This window comes from Phocoena sinus, chromosome 1 (assembly GCF_008692025.1).
Source record: "Phocoena sinus isolate mPhoSin1 chromosome 1, mPhoSin1.pri, whole genome shotgun sequence".
Lineage (NCBI taxonomy): Eukaryota > Metazoa > Chordata > Mammalia > Artiodactyla > Phocoenidae > Phocoena > Phocoena sinus.
This window is the reverse complement of record NC_045763.1, coordinates 164,415,587-164,435,335: the sequence shown is the minus strand read 5'-3', so window position 1 is coordinate 164,435,335 and position 19,749 is coordinate 164,415,587. Positions and strand designations below refer to the sequence as shown.

General features: G+C 47.6%; 1 protein-coding gene across 1 annotated transcript in view; it reads left to right on the top strand.

Moving 5' to 3' along the window:
• Positions 1-19,749, top strand: part of CAPN2 (calpain 2) — a 61,868-nt gene that overhangs the window by 19,464 nt on the left and 22,655 nt on the right. Inside the window, exons 3-6 of the mRNA XM_032605891.1 lie at positions 9,957-10,075; positions 10,595-10,728; positions 11,844-12,012; positions 13,184-13,267. Coding sequence (XP_032461782.1) covers positions 9,957-10,075; positions 10,595-10,728; positions 11,844-12,012; positions 13,184-13,267 — 506 coding nt within the window. The remainder of the gene's footprint in view (positions 1-9,956; positions 10,076-10,594; positions 10,729-11,843; positions 12,013-13,183; positions 13,268-19,749) is intronic.

Genomic DNA, 19,749 nt, shown 5'->3' with positions numbered 1-19,749 from the left:
CCCTGGTGGCACAGTGGTTAAGAATCCGCCTGCCAATGCAGGGGACATGGGTTCAAGCCCTGGTCCAGGAAGATCCCACATGCCGTGGAGCAGCTAAGCCTGTGTGCCACAACTACTGAGCCTGAGCTCTAGAGCCCATGCGCCACAAATACTGAGCCTTGTACTCTAGAGCCCGCGAGCCACAACTACTGAAGCCTGCGTGCCACAACTACTGAGCCTGCGCTCTAGAGCCCGCGAGCCACAACTACTGAGCCTGCATGCCATAACTACTGAGCCTGCGCTCTAGAGCCCGCGAGCCACAACTACTGAAGCCCGCGCGCCTAGAGCCCATGCTCCGCAACAAGAGAAGCCACTGCAATGAGAAGCCCGCGCACTGCAACGAAGAGTAGCCCCCGCTCACCGCAACTAGAGAAAGCCCACGCGCAGCAACAAAGACCCAAAGCCTTTAGCCAAAAATAAATTAAATTAATTTAAATTAATAAATAAAGTATAGACAATCCAGAAAGAAGAGGATGTCAAAACCTGGAGAGAGGAAAAATCACATGGGTGCTGTCAGAAGGACCTCAGCCACTAGAGGTGGGCCCTGCAGCTAGTGTTGATGCCTGACAGCCGCTCACTGGGCCCCCAGGGAAGATCTGGTTCTGAGCAGCCCAGCTCCTGGAGCACCTCCCAGGGTGAGCCAGTGGCTCCTGTGCCCTCACAAGGTAAGCCAGCATCTCCAGTGAGCTCCATGGTCCCTGCCTGTGTGAGATGTCAACAGCAAGGGTTCCAGGGTCAAATAAATTTGGGTAACATTCATATTACACCCCACTCCCCTTACCCCTGGGAAGGTCACAGTGTGTAATTATTGAAAGGCTCTGAGATGTCTCCACACTTGACCTGGTTAGTTTTGCATTTCCCAAACTTACTTGACCACAGAACCCATTTCTCAAGGAGCATCTGCTAACCCCAAGGAACTAGTTTCTACACAACACACTTTAGGGGACACAGGAATAAGTGACTTGATTGGTTGTTTGTTCTTACTGACTAGAGACCAATTATTATGGAAGACTTTACCAAAAAATAATCATTTTCATTTAGAAGACCTGATATTAAGCTACTTTTTTTTTTTTGCTGCAAATACTGACATAACCAATTATCTATTGAATGCAATAAACTAGAGTTTCTGGTAATAAAACTACGATTTAAGCACATAGGACACATGTTCTATATAATAAATCATCCAAAAATAACTTCAGTTTGTGAAGATATGAATTACAGAAGGGGAGCCAATACTATGTTCGCCCAGTTTTTCTTTTTTCTGTTTCCCCCTTTTTGTTGTTGCTGTTCTGTACCTTGCTTTGTTTCACTTAACACATCTTGGAGATTATTCCGTATCAACAGAAACCATCTTCGTTTCTTTTTAGGGCTGCACAGAATATTGTCGTAGAGGGAGCATAGTTTGTTTCACCTGTTCTCTATGGATGAACATTTACCTTTAGTCTTTTCTGTTGCAACCAATGCCGCAATAAATAACCTTACACGTACATTATTTTCACACATGAGTATGTCTGTAGGAAGATTACTACATGTGGAATTGCTGGAGCATATTGACGATATCCTCAAATTGCCTTTGTCGGGATTGAGCGTGTACATTCCCCCACAGCCTCTCCAAATGATCATGCTTTGACCTTTGCAATCCGAAAGGTGAAAAATGGTATCTTAGTATAGTTTTACTTTATGTTTCTTTTATGATGAGTGAGGATAAATGCCTTTTACTATGTGTAAGAGACATTAATTTTTCCTTTTTCCATTAACTCTGTTTATATCTTTGCCCATTTTTCTATTGAACTTTCATTTTTTTCCTTTTAAATACTAGGAAGATTTATATATCACTTGTGGTCTGGGAGCGGAATAACAGATATTTTTCCCTATTAATTTTTAGTTTGACCTTGCTTATTGTGATTTTTTTTTACCATGCAATTTTCTTTACTTTAATGTAAAGTTTATCATTTAAAATTTTTATGGCTTCTAGGTTACAATTTGATAGCCTGTCACCACTCTAAGATTATAATAGAATTCTCCCATTGTCTCTTCTAGGATATATAGATTTATAAATATATTTATAATGTGAACATATTAAAATATATATAAATACATAAACAATACATATGTAAATAATACAAATGGCTAGATTTATATATAACATAAATAATATAAAGTACATTGTTAAGATATATAATGTTATGTTTATGTAAATATTATTCCATTTAGAATTTATCCCCATGACAAGATGAGCTATAACTTGATTTTTTTCTAGATGGCTACTCAGTTGTTCCAGTTCCAGTTGTGAATAATTTATCTTTACTAAATTCCTATGTTTGGAACTATTTCTGGACTTTCTATTTTGTGCCATTTATGTATCTCTGTATACTCTTGCACAAGTTCTGTACTATTTTAAATATGTTAGCTCTACATGTGTTTTAATAGCTAATAGAGCTAGACTCCGCTCCCTTTAGATTTTTTTCTGGCTAGCCTTTATGTTTACTTTTTCCTTGTAAATTTTAGGATCAGCTAAGTTCCAATTTTTAAAAAGTCCTCTTGCTATTTTTATTGGGATTGCATTAAATTTCTAGACTGACTTAAGAGGAAGTGCCAATTTTATGATGAATCTTTCTAGCCAAGAATGCGGGCCGCCTTTTAAATGGAGTAAATGATCGTCTACGCCTCTCGAGGCAGGATGGCGTCCTGGATGGATGACTAACTCACTCCAGGATGGAGTTAGCTATAAGGGTGAACAGCCGGTGGACAGACCACACTAGCCAGAGGAGTCTTGGACACTGTTGGATATAAACGGCGTGGCTGGAAGCCTCTGTAATCAAATGAGGAAGCATAACCATCCCTCCCAGAAGAGAGCCTGATGTGAGTCGGAGGCAGTTGTCAGGGTTCTAGAACTGGGTCGTGTACAGATGCCACCTTGAAGGAACAGTGCCTGCAGCCAAGGGACATAGCTTGAGCCAGGCTCACAAAGAAGGAGCCAGGGAAGAAATACACTAATCTCACTTTCCTCCCTCCCTCTGGTCTTTAGGGCTTCCTGCTGGCCAAACCCTCCCAGCAGCCAGAGGCCCCGGGAGCCCACAGTTTCATCCACTGAGGTCAGCTCTGGGGTAGAGGGCAGGATGGAAAAGGGTGTAGGCTGGATGTGGGGAGGCAACCGGAAGGTACCCATCCTCACCTCCAGCTCACACAGTCCAGCACTCAGGCCCCCAAGACAGTTGTTTCTGCTCTGAGATAAATGGAGTAAATAAAGATCAGAAGGGGCTTCCCTGGTGGCGCAGTGGTTGAGAGTCCGCCTGCCGATGCAGAGGACAGGGGTTCGTGCCCTGGTCCGGGAAGATCCCACATGCCACGGAGCGGCTGGGCCCGTGAGCCATGGCCGCTGAGCCTGTGCGCCCGGAGCCTGTGCTCCGCAACGGGAGGGGCCGCAACAGGGAGAGGCCTGTGTACCGCAAAAAAAAGAAAAAGATCAGAAGGTTATCACCTCCTTCTGTTCCTCCTAAAAGGACTTTGTACCTGGGCAGGAAGGCTAAAATCATGTAACAACTGGAAAACCCACCAGGAAGGGAAGGCAGGAGTTTCATGGTGCACTGTTCAGTGACACATCCCCTGAGCAGTCTGGGCGGCCACCCTCACCCCTGCCAAAATATCTTCTTGTGTGACTGGAGAGCAGAGCCAAACAGACAAACAAGTGAGCACGAGGAAGAAATACTTGCTAAAGTCTAGAGTCTCTTATAGATATATAATGTAAACATCCGTAGAAAACTACATACCGGATCTTTCTTTTTCAAGCCCCATCCACGTGGCAACATTCCAGGAGAGGCCTTGGTCACTGGCAGGCACCCTCTCAAATCAGTTTGCGCCACAAGTGGTCTGGAGCCTCAGAGGTCAACGGGTTGCCTTGCCTGGCCCGTACCAGCTGGCCTGGTTTTTATCCAGACCAGGATGTGACTGACCCAAACAGGCTGTGCCAGGAGGAGACTCCAGTGACTTCTCCAACCAGGTCACCTCTACAGAAGCAGATCACCATGAGATTACCCAGAGGAGACGGGTTTTCATAAATCATTTTAGGGAGAGTAGATGCTGACCTTGGTAGGGAGAACCCTCAGCCCGGAGGAGTGGCACTGTGTGAGGCTACAGCTAATGAGGGTGTAGAACAGGTTTCCACGTGGGGAGGAAACCCTCAGGCGGACGTGGCCATCCAGGCGGAGCGAGCAGGAAGCTAGAGAGAAAACACGGTGCAGCCCAAACACTGAAACATAATGGAGTCACCCCTCAAGGACAAAAGCCCCCAAGACCATGTTTTGTGAACTGGGTGAATTAGAAACTGACACCTACTTGTAAAGGAGACTGTTCAGATTATACATTAAAAGCATGTGCTTTGCTCAGGCACACCTGACAGCCACGCATTAGCTGGGATCTTGGGGTGAGCCACCCAGTCTCCTTACAGAGGGTGGTAATAGTACCCATCTACCGCAAATTGTTTTGTGGCGAGGAAATGAGATAACTTCATGATACTTTCGACTGAAAATAACGCACAACCTAAAAGTTGCGAGTTACGTTCTATTCGGGGACCTATCTGGGGACTGTAGCCTGGGAGACAGCCTCCCTGGTGGCTCTGATGGACTGTTCCAAAGAGGTAAGGGAGGAGCAAGGTATATAGGAGTTTTTACTGAAAAAAATCACGTAGTGGACATCAAAAGATTACTGCTAATCACAAAAAAACAGACATCTCAAGTTAATGACTTTAGTGTTTTTCTATGTATGGGAGGATCCAGGAGTCTGGACTCATTGAAATTATTCCCTAGATATCATATGCATCTTAACTGTCTAGGACCAGTTTTTCTCCGTCCTGAATCCCCTCAGGGTGCACTGTTTGGGTGGCTACCGTGGCTGATGGCTTGATGGTGGCGACATTGTTGTTTCCTGGAATGAGAGGCAACATTTTGTTGTTGTTTGCAATGCACGTAAAGCATTTTAGCACAGGGCCTGGCACACAGTAAGTCTCCGTGAGTGTAAACTGCGATAACTGTTGTCTTCAGATCTTGTAACTGAGAAAGCTTATATGAGCAGATATTAAATAAACTTTAAAAATGGGCTCTACATAAGGGAGCTTCCCAACTTAGTTAAAAATATTTTGCTGCATGGGGTGAGGGAGAAAGTTAAGAAATCAGAATAATACAATAGGATTTCAAATGCTTCCACCTTATTAGAAATCAAGATGTTCTTCTAAGTGGCTCTAAGTCTCCCTCAACTCCAGAATTTGGAGACCTGATAAAAAAACTTTGAACCTTTGACTGTAAAATGCATCTAACTCTTGTTTCTTCTTGCTTGTGCTGTGATCTTAGTGCCAGGGTCTTGGCCGTGCAGTGACAGGCCATCCTCCTGTTGCTGTAAGGAATTGCACTGCATTGAATGGGTGATACTTTTTTTGTTTGTTTTTTGTTTTGTTTTTGTTTTGTTTTTCCTTTTTTGCGGTACGCAGGCCTCTCACTGCCGCGGCCCCTCCCGCTGCGGAGCACAGGCTCCAGGAGCACAGGCTCCAGACGCACAGGCCCAGCGGCCATGGCTCACGGGCCCAGCCGCTCCGCGGCATGTGGGATCCTCCCGGACTGGGGCACGAAGCCACGTCCCCTGTATCGGTAGGCGGACTCCCAACCACTGCGCCACCAGGGAAGCCTGGGTGATATGTTTTAATATTTCTGAGCCAAGGATATTGGGGTATTAAGATACAATATAGGATTTCAGGAAGCTGCCAACTTGTTACCCCTTAGTTTTAAATTTGAATTGCAGTTGGATTTTCCTAGTTAGAAGTGGGGTCTTTCCCTAGTTAGAAGAATCAGATACTCTTAACCAAAGGAAATCTTCAGCAAGGTATGGTTTTTAAACAAAACCCAGGATTTGGATTCAGAGGATTTACATGTTAAGACCTGCTAACTGTGTAGAACACAGACTCCTGAGCTTCGTCCAAAAAAGGTGATAATAATTAGGATAATCATAAGATTTCTGTAAGGATCAAATAAAATGTGGACCGTTGTTCTTTGTAAATTGTAAATATAAGAGTATTATATACAATGTTAGCTACTTGTTATTTCTTTCATTCCTTCTGGTGGAAGGCGCACAGCCCGGAAGTTAAGTCTAGATTCCTGTCCATGCACAGGTCCCCCTTTCCAGGACCTGTGACCTCAAGAAAGTAACTTAATCTCTCTCTCTTTTTTTTTTTTGTTTGGCCACACTGTACAGCTCGAGGGATCTTAATTCTCTGACCAGGGATTGAACCTGGGCCCCAGCAGTGAAAGCGCAGAGTCCTAACCACTGGACCACCAGCGAATTCCCTTTTTTTTTTTGTAACTTAATCTCTAAAAGGTACAGTTTTGTGGTCTAGGAGACATTCTAGGATTATGAATCCTTTCAGAGGAAACATGTTAGACTGGAATAGGAAGGGATGAAGAAAGCAATCCTCTCTGAAGGGCAGGGGGAGATGAGGCCTTGCTCCTCCCAGGATGACCAGGAAAAACTTCTGGGACACAAAGGAAAAAAATAGGGAGCCGTGAAACGTGGCCACTGATTTCTGGGATGTCACAAGAACGTCCAGGTCTGGTGGTGAGCGGTAATCTGAGACATGTGTACGGTCAGCACTGACCTAGATGTATGACCCACAAAAAGAAAAAGAAAAAAAAAAGGAAAAGCCATCACTATCTGAATTCAGTCACTGTCCCACAAATAGCAGCACAGTCAGCCGTGACCTCCAACACTAAAAAGCAACCGACAGGTCCTACAGACACACACTCGTGTGACGCCTACACACATGCACAAGGTAAAGGCATCGACTCTTGGTACCAAGGGAAAGAGAACCAGGAGGGCATTAGAATGGCCCTCCCAGAGTCAGACAGACTGGGAAGCTCTTCCGAGGATTTGACAGAAGAGCTACAGGAACCATGGGAATAACTGGTTCCAGGACAAATGTCGCTGAAGTTCCTACACTTGGGCCCACTTTATCCACACGCCTGTCTGCCTCCATGTATTGACAGACCCAAGTCATTTTCCAAGGTTCCTAGAAAATCTCAAATAACCTCAAGGAAAATAAGAATCACAGTCATCTCCAGGTTCTCAAAGAAGGACTAAAGTCAGGAGAAGATCTGAAGTTGGAGGAAAGGGAATAGATTGAAAAGGAGGATCTCACGACTCAAAGAGCAGCTGTCACTTGGTGTAGTCATCCTCCAGGGCAGACAGTATGATAAGGTCTAAGTGAGAGAGGGGTGGGTGCTCAGAAAAGGCCTGAATGTCGTCTGTTTCAATGACGGTCTGGTTCCTACAAGGCAGCATATGGAATCAAGCCGGGAAAAGCTCCTCTACATAGATTTCCATCCTCACCAACCGGGGGCTCCTTCCCCAGGGCCAGTGCTTAAAACCCTCACTGCCAAGTTTCTCTGCAAGCTCCTATTCTCACTGTGTCAAAGAGTGTGTCTCTAGTTTGGTTTATATAAAGATCTAGTTGACCCAAAAGGTTGTCTCTGAGATCTGACAAACACCACACCTTTTAAACTCTTCCTTGCAGTGTTTTACGGTTGGCAGTGCACTTAACCTCCTAAGCCTTGTCATTCTCAGTTTTTAACATGGAGATGGTCATAGCACCATCCTCATAGAGCTGTTGTGAGAGAGAAATGAAATGATGAACCTGCAGCTCCCAGAACAGTGGCTGGCACATAGGAAGGCCTCGTCAGTAATGGCTACTGCCCAAGCTCCCCTAGCAGTCAGGAGGCAGGAACTGGTAGCCCTAGCTAATGGGTCAGGAAATAGGGACTGAGAAGTCCAAGGCAGGTGTGGCTTCAGGTACAGCTTGATACAGGGACTCAAGTGATGACACCAGGACATGGTTTCTCTCTCCAGCTCTCAGCCCCTCTCCCTCTGAGTTGGCTGCAAGACGGCTTCAGCAGTAGGCCGCCCCTCATTGTAGAGCCAATGCAGTAGAAGAGGGCACCTGTCCACTCTCTCTGAAGCCTCAGGAGTGGTCTCCTCACACCTCCCTGGCTCTGGCTGGATTGCAGAACCTTCCCCAAGTGAACCACTGAAGCCAGAGAACATGCAGCCCAGCTTGCTGAAGATCCACCTCTGGAACTGGGGGCAGGGCCAGCGCTACCCAAACCTCTCAGGCAGGGAGACTTGCTTCGCGGAGGGTCACTGGTGGCGCCAGGAGGGAAGAGATGGTCGCTGAGTGGAAAACTGCGGTGAACCCACAGCGGCCGCCCAACCTAAGGAGCAAAGGGATTTAACTTCCTTTGGCTACTGACTGGCTGGTTAGGGAGAGGTGTGCTTCCACTGCCCACAGGGCTGGCTTGAGCACCTAGAGGCCTCAGAGCTGTTCCCCTGTCATTGCTAAGTGTTAGCAGGTCAGTCGGTTCAGCAACTCTCAGGACACCAACTAGTCCACAGAATTCAAAGATTGCAGTGAATTTCAGTAACGCTCTTTAAAAAGAGTTGACATTAAAAAAAATATTTTTCAACTTATTTTCATTTATTTATTTTTGGCTGCGTTGGGCTTTCTCTAGTTGCGGCGAGTGGGGGCTACTCTTCGTTGCGGTGCGCTGGCTTCTCATTGCAGTGGATTCTCTTCTTGTGGAGCATGGGCTCCAGTAGTTGTGGCTCACAGACTCAGTAGTTGTGGCTCGCAGGCTTCAGAGCACAGGCTCAGTAGTTGTGGCGCATGGGCTTAGTTGCTCCGCGGCATGTGGATCTTCCTAGACCGGGGCTCGAACCTGTGTCCCCTGCATTGGCAGGCGGATTCTTAACCACTGCGCCACCAGGGAAGTCCTTCAGTAACACTTTTAATAGACCTGCCAATTAATAAAAATAAACCCAGACGTGGAAATCAAACTCATCTGAGGCTATTTCCTATTCTTGTCATGGGAAATTGTAGGAAAGTGCACATTCCTTAAGAATGGAGTAAACTGGGCTTCCCTGGTGGCGCAGTGGTTGAGAGTCCGCCTGCCGATGCAGGGGACACGGGTTCGTGCCCCAGTCCGGGAAGATCCCACGTGCCGCGGAGTGGCTGGGCCCGTGAGCCATGGCCGCTGAGCCTGCGTGTCCGGAGCCTATGGTCCGCAACGGGAGAGGCCACAGCAGTGAGAGGCCTGCGTACCGCAAAAAAAAAGAATGGAGTAAACTTCCTCATCCTCGTCCCAGAACGCCCCCATCAGTCGGGCCTTTTATCTTGTGGCAAACATGACCCCTCCCCGCCACCAGCTTGCTTCTGACCACCTGAAATGGGTGTGTGCTTTACACACACGCTCTCGTCACACCTCCCAGTTACTCAACGTGTCACAGAGGAGGGCACCGAGGCTAAGGGGAGGCCAGGCTGCCAGACAGCTGACCATCTGACTGTCCCCATCTTTGACTCCCACGTGTGGTACCCACACACCCGCCCAGAGGTGTTCCTCGCCCGTCCTCAGGGAGGTAGCCCAGGGTGCCTTCTCAGATTCTGGCTCTTGCATTTGCGTCCATGGGGCTGCGTGCCGGTGTCTTCTTCCTCTCCCTCAAACTCACCCACTTTTAAACCCTGTGTTGTCAGAAGCCTCAGCTGCTGAGTTGGGGTCCTCACTCCACACATGATCGCTGCCATGCACCTTCGGTGGACCAGGCCCAGAGCCGGCTGTGAGGACACAGTCCAACCATCACAGCGTTCTGGGTTCTTCAGGGAATGAATTCTCCCACCTCAACGATCACAGCAAAAACATTTCTCCCTCAGCATTCCCTCAAAGCATCACCCCAGCCCTCCTCCATAGCCCTCACATGAGGACCAGGGGGGAACATCTGTGCCGGGCTTGCCTTAGGCCTCAAGTGCCAGAGGTGGGCACAGGAGGTTTCACATCCTCCCGGCACTGGGCCCTCTCTGATGAGAGCTCCTTACACCGTGTTCACAGGGGACTGCTGGCTACTGGCAGCCATTGCCTCCCTCACCTTGAATGAAGAAATCCTGGCCCGAGTCGTCCCCTTGGACCAGAGCTTCCAGGAGAACTACGCGGGGATCTTCCACTTCCAGGTAACTTAAGAGTTGGCTCGAGCTTCTCCTGAGCAGGTCCTGAGGGCTAGGAGCAGGGGCCAGGCAAGGACACTGAGAGACAGCAGGAAGCTGCCTGGCCTGTCGTCGCCCTGGGACCCTGTAAGGACAGCAGTGCGGAGGAGGGCGGTAGGGCAGGGCACTCAGGAAGTAATTCCCACATTTCTTTAAGAAAGTTGACTATTTGGGGTCTGAGACAAAATGTTAAGGCACCGCTCGCTGTTCTCCTTTTATGCCGGTAGAGGAGAAATAGCATTTTGAAAAGCATAAGGCACAGGGCAGAGTGCTGGAGGGGCAGGTGTGGCCTGGGAGGGAAGGGCAGGTGCCTCTGCGCTCGTTTCTCAGCGAGGCTGTACCTGCAGGAGGAGGGCTAGAGGGGAGCGTCTTCTCGGGGATGCGATGGGCTTGGGGAACCGGCGCCCAGGGGCCGGGCAGAGAGGAGCCAGCTGCGGCTGAGGCTCACGACCCCCCGCACACTGCCGCCACCTCCCCCTCCCGCAGTTCTGGCAGTACGGCGAATGGGTGGAAGTGGTGGTGGACGACAGGCTGCCCACCAAGGACGGGGAGCTGCTCTTCGTGCACTCGGTAGAGGGCAGTGAGTTCTGGAGCGCGCTGCTGGAGAAGGCCTACGCCAAGTAAGTGCCTGCCGTGCCCGTCCCCCCGCAGCCTGCCCCCAGCTGCCCTGCATTCTGGGAAGCAACATGGGACTTAGGTGAGGGCTGTCCCGAAGAGAAGTCCTCTTGTACAGAAGGACTACTTCGGACAAGATCGGGCTCTCAATTCTAGGAGATAACGCACCCAGCTCTTGCCGTTTTTAACCAAATACGCAGGAACGAGTCATGGTACTGATCGTGCTGGCCTTGAGAAGGACCTCTGCTTCCTTGGCAGGTCATGTTACATTTTTGTCAGCTAAATACAGCAAAGAGTTGCTGCCCGTGGGCAAAACTATCCATTGCAGAGGTATGAAAATGATGCAGACTTGCCCACAATACATAATACGCTGAGTAAAACTGGTTTCCCCTAGCCCTCCCAGCCGGGCCCCCGCCCCACCCCCCCCAGGCTGCCCGGAGTCGAGATTGTCCAGTGCTCAGCACTGCCCGTTCTCAGCGGGACACCCACGTCGGCCCCGCTCCAGAGTGGCCGGGTCCTGGCCCTGCTGTCTGGGCTCCCTCCAGGAAAATGACCGGCTCTCAGGCATCAGGAGGATTTCTGTTCCTTCCAGCCCCTGCCAGGGAGGAGGGCCAGGAGTCACACACCCAGCTGTGAGAATCTGGGGCCTGAGATGCTACTAAGTCTTATGCTTTAACAGTAGAGTTAGGGAAGCCACAGGGCGCCAACATCGCCATGGGGAGAGACCAGCCCCTCCTAACACAGCACACGGAAGCTGCTTTCATGACTCAACTGTTTTCTTTTAAGCTATAAATGCCAAACAGCCAATTGAGCAGACCTCCCCTTTCCTGCCAGGATGTAGAAAGAATCAATACAGGAGGTTGGGCCAGATAAACACCGAGGTACTTCCTAACTCTTAAGGTTCTGTGAGATTTTTCCAAAAACTTCACAAAGTACCAGGCAGTGGTAGCTTTGGCGACAGTCACTGGCCCTCGTGGGCACCCCGAGGTGGAGACAGACCAAGGAAAGACTGAGCAGGGGGTCCCTGCAGCATCCAACAAAAGAGGCGTGGGGGGAGGGGCACTTTGAGAAGCAGAAGTGTCAGTACCAGGTGGCAGCGGCATCTGTCCCCTTCCTGCAGGATCAATGGGTGTTACGAAGCACTCTCCGGGGGTGCCACCACCGAGGGCTTCGAGGACTTCACCGGAGGCATCGCCGAGTGGTATGAGTTAAGGAAGGCCCCTCCCAACCTGTTCAGGATCATCCAGAAAGCTCTGCAGAAAGGCTCTCTCCTTGGCTGCTCTATCGATGTAAGTCCAGGCCTCCCTCCCTGGCCGCACCCCCATCTGCTCTAGCGGAAGTGAGCCTCCACCAACAGTGACCAAAGAGACCCACCGCCCTCATTCCCCACACGGTTGGCGCATCCTTTGTCCACCATATTGCACATCACCTGGAGCCCAGGGGTGGCTAGGCGACCACCAGGCTGGCTGGGGTACAGCTGCTGGGGCGATGGTGACTCCAGCCTTTCCGTCTCCCACCTGCTTACAGCCCTCGGCCTCCTTTGACTCACCACCCCGGACCACAGCTTCCCTGAGAGTCCCCTGCCCTCTGCTGGGCCCAAGGCAGGACCATTCTAGACACCTTCTGCCCCACCTGCGGGGCCTATGACCGCAGGGAGCCCAGCAGCCTTCCCTCCACTGCTGCAGGGTTAAGGGGCCCGTGGCAAGACTTCAGAAGGCACAGGAAGGAACCATTCCCACGTGCCACCCTTGCTGGTGAACGTCACCAGAGGAAGGGAGGTGGGCACAACCCCTGTCCCCAAGGAGCCTCCAGGCTTTGCCTGTGCCCGGCACCGGAGCCCTGTCCTAGCTCTGGTCCCTGTGGGGACAGGGGTAAGAAGTGTGGCTCTGGGGGCCCAAGTCTCTGACTCTAGGGAGGGATTCTCAGACTTTCTCTGGTTTGCATGGCAGAGACCCTTTCTACTCCGACGCAGCCCTTCTCATTGACCTAGACAAAAATAACCTCCATCAGAACAGATGGGGAAGGAATGACTGGGGAAGTTCTAGTAGAACAGAAGCCAATTCTGAAGTCAGGCAGAAACGAACGGCTGTCCTAGTGTAAACCCTGTAGCGGGCGGGGCAGCCCTCGCAGTTTCAGGGGACTCAGTGCACCTGGGCCGCCGATGCCGTCCAGGTGTGTGTCCTGAGTCCCCTCCACGGTGTGCCCTTTCCTGCGGGAATTTGTGACTGCGCCGGGCACACACATGAGTGCAAGCGCCGCTCTCCCAGAGGGCTGCCCTCGGCCTCTTCTCTGGTTGTGAATAGCCGGGCAGCGCCTCAAAGAAGTAGTAGGAGGGCCTCCAGGCAGGAGCGGGAGCCCTCCACCTGGGCCAAGGCCCTGCTGAGCCCTGAGGGACGGAGGGAGGGAGGGAGGAGGCGGGATGCGGCAGCCGGCCTGGGACTGATTCTCCCACATTTCCAGATCACCAGTGCTGCAGACTCGGAGGCCATCACCTTCCAGAAGCTGGTGAAGGGGCACGCATACTCGGTCACTGGCGCCGAGGAGGTAACGCCTGGCAGGCATTCTCGGGGGTCTTTCTCTTGTTCCCACGATGGCAGAAGCCATTTTTGCTGCTTGCTGAGGGTGGGGCCCGTGTTCCCCAGTCGTCACTGCAGTTCAGGGCCAAGGGGATGGGCCGGCCCTCCCCAGCCCCTGCCGGCCGCGTGCTGCCCTCTGCTGGCCACAGATCGGTCCAGGCCCTCTGTGCCACTGAGTTCCAGAATTGTCTCGCTCTTCTGGACCAGGTAAGATAATACAACAACACTGCATCTGTGTAGTGTTCCGTCCTCTTCAAAGTGCTTTCACGAGACTTCCGGGAAGGTGGCAGAAGAGTAAGACGCAGAGATCACCTTCCTCCCAACAGATACACCAGAAATACATCTACACGTGGAACAGCTCCTACAGAACACATACTGAATGCTGGCAGAAGACCTCAGACCCCCCAAAAGGCAAGAAACCCCCCACGTACCTGGGTAGGGCAAAAGAAAAAAGAATAAACAGAGACAAAAGGATAGGGATGGGTCCTGCACCAGTGGGAGGGAGCTGTGAAGGAGGAAAAGTGTCCACACACTAGGAAGCCCTTTCGCGGGCGGAGACTGCGGGTGGCGGAGCGGGGGAGCTTCGGAGCCGTGGAGGAGAGCACAGCAGCAGGGGTGCGGAGGGCAAAGCGGGGAGATTCCCACACAGAGGATCGGTGCCAACCAGCACTCACCAGCCGCGAGGCTTGTCTGCTCACCCGCCGGGGCGGGCGGGGCTGGGAGCTGAGGCTCGGGCTTCAGTCGGAGCACCGGGAGAGGACTGGGGTTGGCAGCGTGAACACAGCTTGCAGGGTGTTAGTGCACCGCGGCTAGCCAGGAAGGAGTCCGGGGAAAAGTCTGGACCTGCCGAAGAGGCAAGAGACTTTTTCTTCCCTCTTTGTTTCCTGGTGCGGGAGGAGAGGGGATTAAGAACGCTGCTTGAAGGAGCTCCAGAGACCGGCGCGAGCCGCGGCTAAAAGTGCGGACCCCAGAGACAGACATGAGACGCTAAGGCCGCTGCTACCGCCACCAAGAAGCCAGTGTGCGAACACAGGTCACTATCCACACCCACTTCCGGGGAGCCTGTGCAGCCCGCCACTGTCACGGTCCCGGGATCCAGGAACAACTTCCCCGGGAGAACGCACAGCGCGCCTCAGGCTGGTGCAACGTCACGGTGGCCTCTGCTGATGCAGGCCCGCCCCGCACTCCGTGCCCCTCCCTCCCCACCGGCCTGAGTGAGCCAGAGCCTCCGAATCAGCAGCTCCTTTAACCCCGTCCTGTCTGAGCAAAGAACAGACGCCCTCTGGCAACCTACACGCAGAGGCGGGTCCAAATCCAAAGCTGAGCCCCTGGGAGCTGTGAGAACAAAGAAGAGAAAGGGAAATCTCTCCCAGCAGCCACAGAAGCAGCGGACTAAAGCTCCACAATCAACTTGATGTACCCTGCATCTGTGGAATACATGAATAGACGATGAATCATCCCAAATTAAGGAGGTGGGCTTTGAGAGCAAGATTTATTATTCTTTCCCCCTTTTCCTTTTTTTGTGTGTATGTGTATGCTTCTGTGTGAGATTTTGTCTGTATAGCTTTGCTTCCACCATTTGTTCCGGGTTCTATCCATCCGTTTTTTTGTTTTCTTTTTTTTTCCTCTTAATAATAATTTTTTTATTTTAATAACCTCATTATATTTTATCTTACTTTATTTTATTTTACTTTGTCTTCTTTCTTTTTTTCCTTCCTTCCCTCCTTCCTTCCTTGCTCCCTCCCTCCCTCCATTCTTTCTTTCTTTCTTTCTTTCTACTTCTACTAATTCATCTTTCTACTTTTTCTCCCTTTTATTCTGAGCCGTGGATGAAAGGCTCTTGGTGCTGCAGCCAGGAGTTAGTGCTGTACCTCTGAGGTGGGAGAGCCAACTTCAGGACACTGGTCCACAAGAGGCCTCCCAGCTGCACATAATATCAAACAGCAAAAATCTCCCAGAGATCTCCATCTCGACGGCAGCACCCAGCTTCACTCAACGACCAGCAACCTACAGTGCTGGACAGCCTATGCCAAACAACTAGCAAGACAGGAACACAACTCCACCCATTAGCAGAGAGGCTGCCCAAAATCATAATAAGTCCACAGACACCCCAAAACACACCACCAGACATGGACCTGCCCACCAGAAAGACAAGATCCAGCCTCATCCACCAGAACACAGGCACTAGTCCCCTCCACCAGGAAGCCTACACAACCCACTGAACCAACCTTAGCCACTGGGGACAGACACCAAAAACAACAGGAACTACGAACCTTCAGCCTGCAAAAAGGAGACCCCAAACACAGTAAGATAAGCAAAATGAAAAGACAGAAAAACACACAGCAGATGAAGGAGCAAGATAAAAACCCACCAGACCTAACAAATGAAGAGGAAATACGCAGTCTACCTGAAAAAGAATTCAGAATAATGATAGTGAAGATGATCCAAAATCTTGGAAATAGAATAGACAAAATGCAAGAAACATTTAACAAGGACCTATAAGAACTAAAGATGAAACAAACAGTGTTGAACAACACGATAAATGAAATGAAAAATACTCTAGATGGGATCAATAGCAGAATAACTGAGGCAGAAGAACGGATAAGTGACCTGGAAGATAAAATAGTGGAAATAACTACTGCAGAGCAGAATAAAGAAAAAAGAATGAAAAGAACTGAGGACAGTCTCAGAGACCTCTGGGACAACATTAAACGCACCAACATTCGAATTATAGGGGTTCCAGAAGAAGAAAAGAAAAAGAAAGGGACTGAGAAAATATTTGAAGAGATTATAGTTGAAAACTTCCCTAATATGGGAAAGGAAATAGTTAATCAAGTCCAGGAAGCACAGAGAGTCCCATATAGAATAAATCCAAGGAGAAATATGCCAAGACACATATTAATCAAACTGTCAAAAATTAAATACAAAGAAAATGTATTAAAAGCAGCAAGCGAAAAACAACAAATAACACACAAGGGAATCCCCATAAAGTTAACAGCTGATCTTCCAGCAGAAACTCTGCAAGCCAGAAGGGAGTGGCAGGACATATTTAAAGTGATGAAGGAGGAAAACCTGCAACCAAGATTACTCTACCCAGCAAGGATCTCATTCAGATTTGATGGAGAAATTAAAACCTTTACAGACAAGCAAAAGCTGAGAGAGTTCAGCACCACCAAACCACTTTTACAACAACTGCTAAAGGAACTTCCCTAGGCAAGAAACACAAGAGAAGGAAAAGACCTACAATAACGAACCCAAAACAATTAAGGAAATGGGAATGGGAACATACATATCGATAATTACCTTAAATGTAAATGGACTGAATGCTCCCACCAAAAGACACAGATTGGCTGAATGGATACAAAAACAAGACGCATATATTTGCTGTCTACAAGAGACCCACTTCAGACCTAGAGACACATACACACTGAAAGTAAGGGGATGGAAAAAGGTGTTTCATGCAAAAGGAAACCAAAAGAAAGCTGGAGTAGCAATTCTCGTATCAGACAAAATAGACTTTAAAATAAAGACTATTAGAAGAGACAAAGAAGAACACTACATAATGATCAAGGGATCGATCCAAGAAGAAGGTATAACAATTGTAAATATTTATGCAGCCAACGTAGGAGCACCTCAATACATAAGGCAAATACTAACAGCCATAAAAGGGGAAATCGACAGTAACACATTCATAGTACGGGACGTTAACACCCCACTTTCACCAATGGACAGATCATCCAAAATGAAAATAAATAAGGAAACACAAGCTTTAAATGATACATTAAACAAGATGGGCTTAATTGATATTTATAGGACATTCCATCCAAAAACAACAGAATACACATTTTTCTCAAGTGCTCATGGAACATTCTCCAGGATAGATCATATCTTGGGTCACAAATCAAGCCTTGGTAAATTTAAGAAAATTGAAATCGTATCAAGTATCTTTTCCGACCACAACGCTATGAGACTAGATATCAATTACAGCAAATGATCTGTAAAAAATACAAACACATGGAGGCTAAACAATACACTACTTAATAATGAAGTGATCACTGAAGAAATCAAAGAGGAAATCAAAAAATACCTAGAAACAAATGACAATGGAGACACGACGACTCAAAATCTATGGGATGCAGCAAAAGCAGTTCTAAGAGGGAAGTTTATAGCAATACAATCCTACCTTAAGAAACAGGAAACATCTCGAATAAACAACCTAACCTTGCACCTAAAGCAATTAGAGAAGGAAGAACAAAAACCCCCCAAAGTTAGCAGAAGGAAAGAAATCATAAAAATCAGATCAGAAATAAATGAAAAAGAAATGAAGGAAATGATAGCAAAGATCAATAAAACTAAAAGGTGGTTCTTTGAGAAGATAAACAAAATTGATAAACCATTAGCCAGACTCATCAAGAAAAAAAGGGAGAAGACAAATCAATAGAATTGGAAATGAAAAAGGAGAAGTAACAACTGACATTGCAGAAATACAAAAGATCATGAGAGAGTACTACAAGCAACTCTATGCCAATAAATTGGACAACCTGGAAGAAATGGACAAATTCTTAGAAAGGCACAACCTGCCAAGACTGAATCAGGAAGAAATAGAAAATATGAACAGACCAATCACAAGCACTGAAATTGAAACTGTGATTAAAAATCTTCCAACAAACAAAAGCCCAGGACCAGATGGCTTCACAGGCAAATTCTATCAAACATTTAGAGAAGAACTATCACCTATCCTTCTCAAACTCTTCCAAAATATAGCAGAGGGAGGAACACTCCCAAACTCATTCTAAGAGGCCACCATCACTCTGATACCAAAACCAGACAAGATGTCACAAAGAAAGAAAACTACAGGCCAATATCACTGATGAACATAGATGCAAAAATTCTCAACAAAATACTAGCAAACAGAATCCAACAGCACATTAAAAGGATCATACACCATGATCAAGTGGGGTTTATTCCAGGAATGCAAGGATTCTTCAATATACGCAAATCAATCAACGTGATACACCATATTAACAAATTGAAGGAGAAAAGCCATATGATCATCTCAATAGATGCAGAGAAAGCTTTCGACAAAATTCAACACCCATTTATGATAAAAACCCTGCAGAAAGTAGGCATAGAGGGAACTTTCCTCAACATAATAAAGGCCATATATGACAAACCCACAGCCAACATCGTCCTCAATGGTGAAAAACTGAAAGCATTTCCACTAAGATCAGGAACAAGACAAGGTTGCCCACTCTCAACACTCTTATTCAACATAGTTTTGGAAGTTTTAGCCACAGCAATCAGAGAAGAAAAGGAAATAAAAGGAATCCAAATCGGAAAAGAAGAAGTAAAGCTGTCACTGTTTGCAGATAACATGATACTATACATAGAGAATCTTAAAGATGCTACCAGAAAAGTAGTAGAGCTAATCAATGAATTTGGTAAAGTAGCAGGATACAAAATTAATGCACAGAAATCTCTGGCATTCTTATACACTAATGATGAAAAATCTGAAAGTGAAATCAAGAAAACACTCCCATTTACCATTGCAGCAAAAAGAATAAAATATCTAGGAATAAACCTACCTAAGGAGACAAAAGACCTGTATGCAGAAAATTATAAGACACTGATGAAAGAAATTAAAGATGATACAAATAGATGGAGAGATATACCATGTTCTTCGATTGGAAGAATCAACATTGTGAAAATGACTCTACTACCCAAAGCAATCTACAGATTCAATGCAATCCCTATCAAACTACCACTGGCATTTTTCACAGAACTAGAACAAAAAATTTCACAATTTGTATGGAAACACAAAAGACACCGAATAGCCAATGCAATCTTGAGAATGAAAAACGGAGCTGGAAGAATCAGGCTTCCTGACTTCAGACTATACTACAAAGCTACAGTAATCAAGACAGTATGGTACTGGCACAAAAACAGAAATATAGATCAATGGAACAGGACAGAAAGCTCAGAGGTAAACCCACGCACATATGGTCACCTTATCTTTGATAAAGGAGGCAGGAATGTACAGTGGAGAAAGGACAACCTCTTCAATAAGTGGTGCTGGGAAAACTGGACAGCTACATGTAAAAGTATGAGATTGTATCACTCCCTAACACCATGCACAAAGATAAGATCAAGGTGGATTAAAGACCTAAATGTAAGGCCAGAAACTATCAAACTCTTAGAGGAAAACATAGGCAGGACACTCTATGACATAAATCACAGCAAGGTCCTTTTTGACCCACCTCCTAGAGAAATGGAAATAGAAACAAAAATAAACAAATGGGACCTAATGAAACTTAAAAGCTTTTGCGCAGCAAAGGAAACCATAAACAAGACCAAAAGACAACCCTCAGAATGGGAGAAAATATTTGCAAATGAAGCAACTGACGAAGGATTAATCTCCAAAATTTATAAGCAGCTCATGCAGCTTAATCA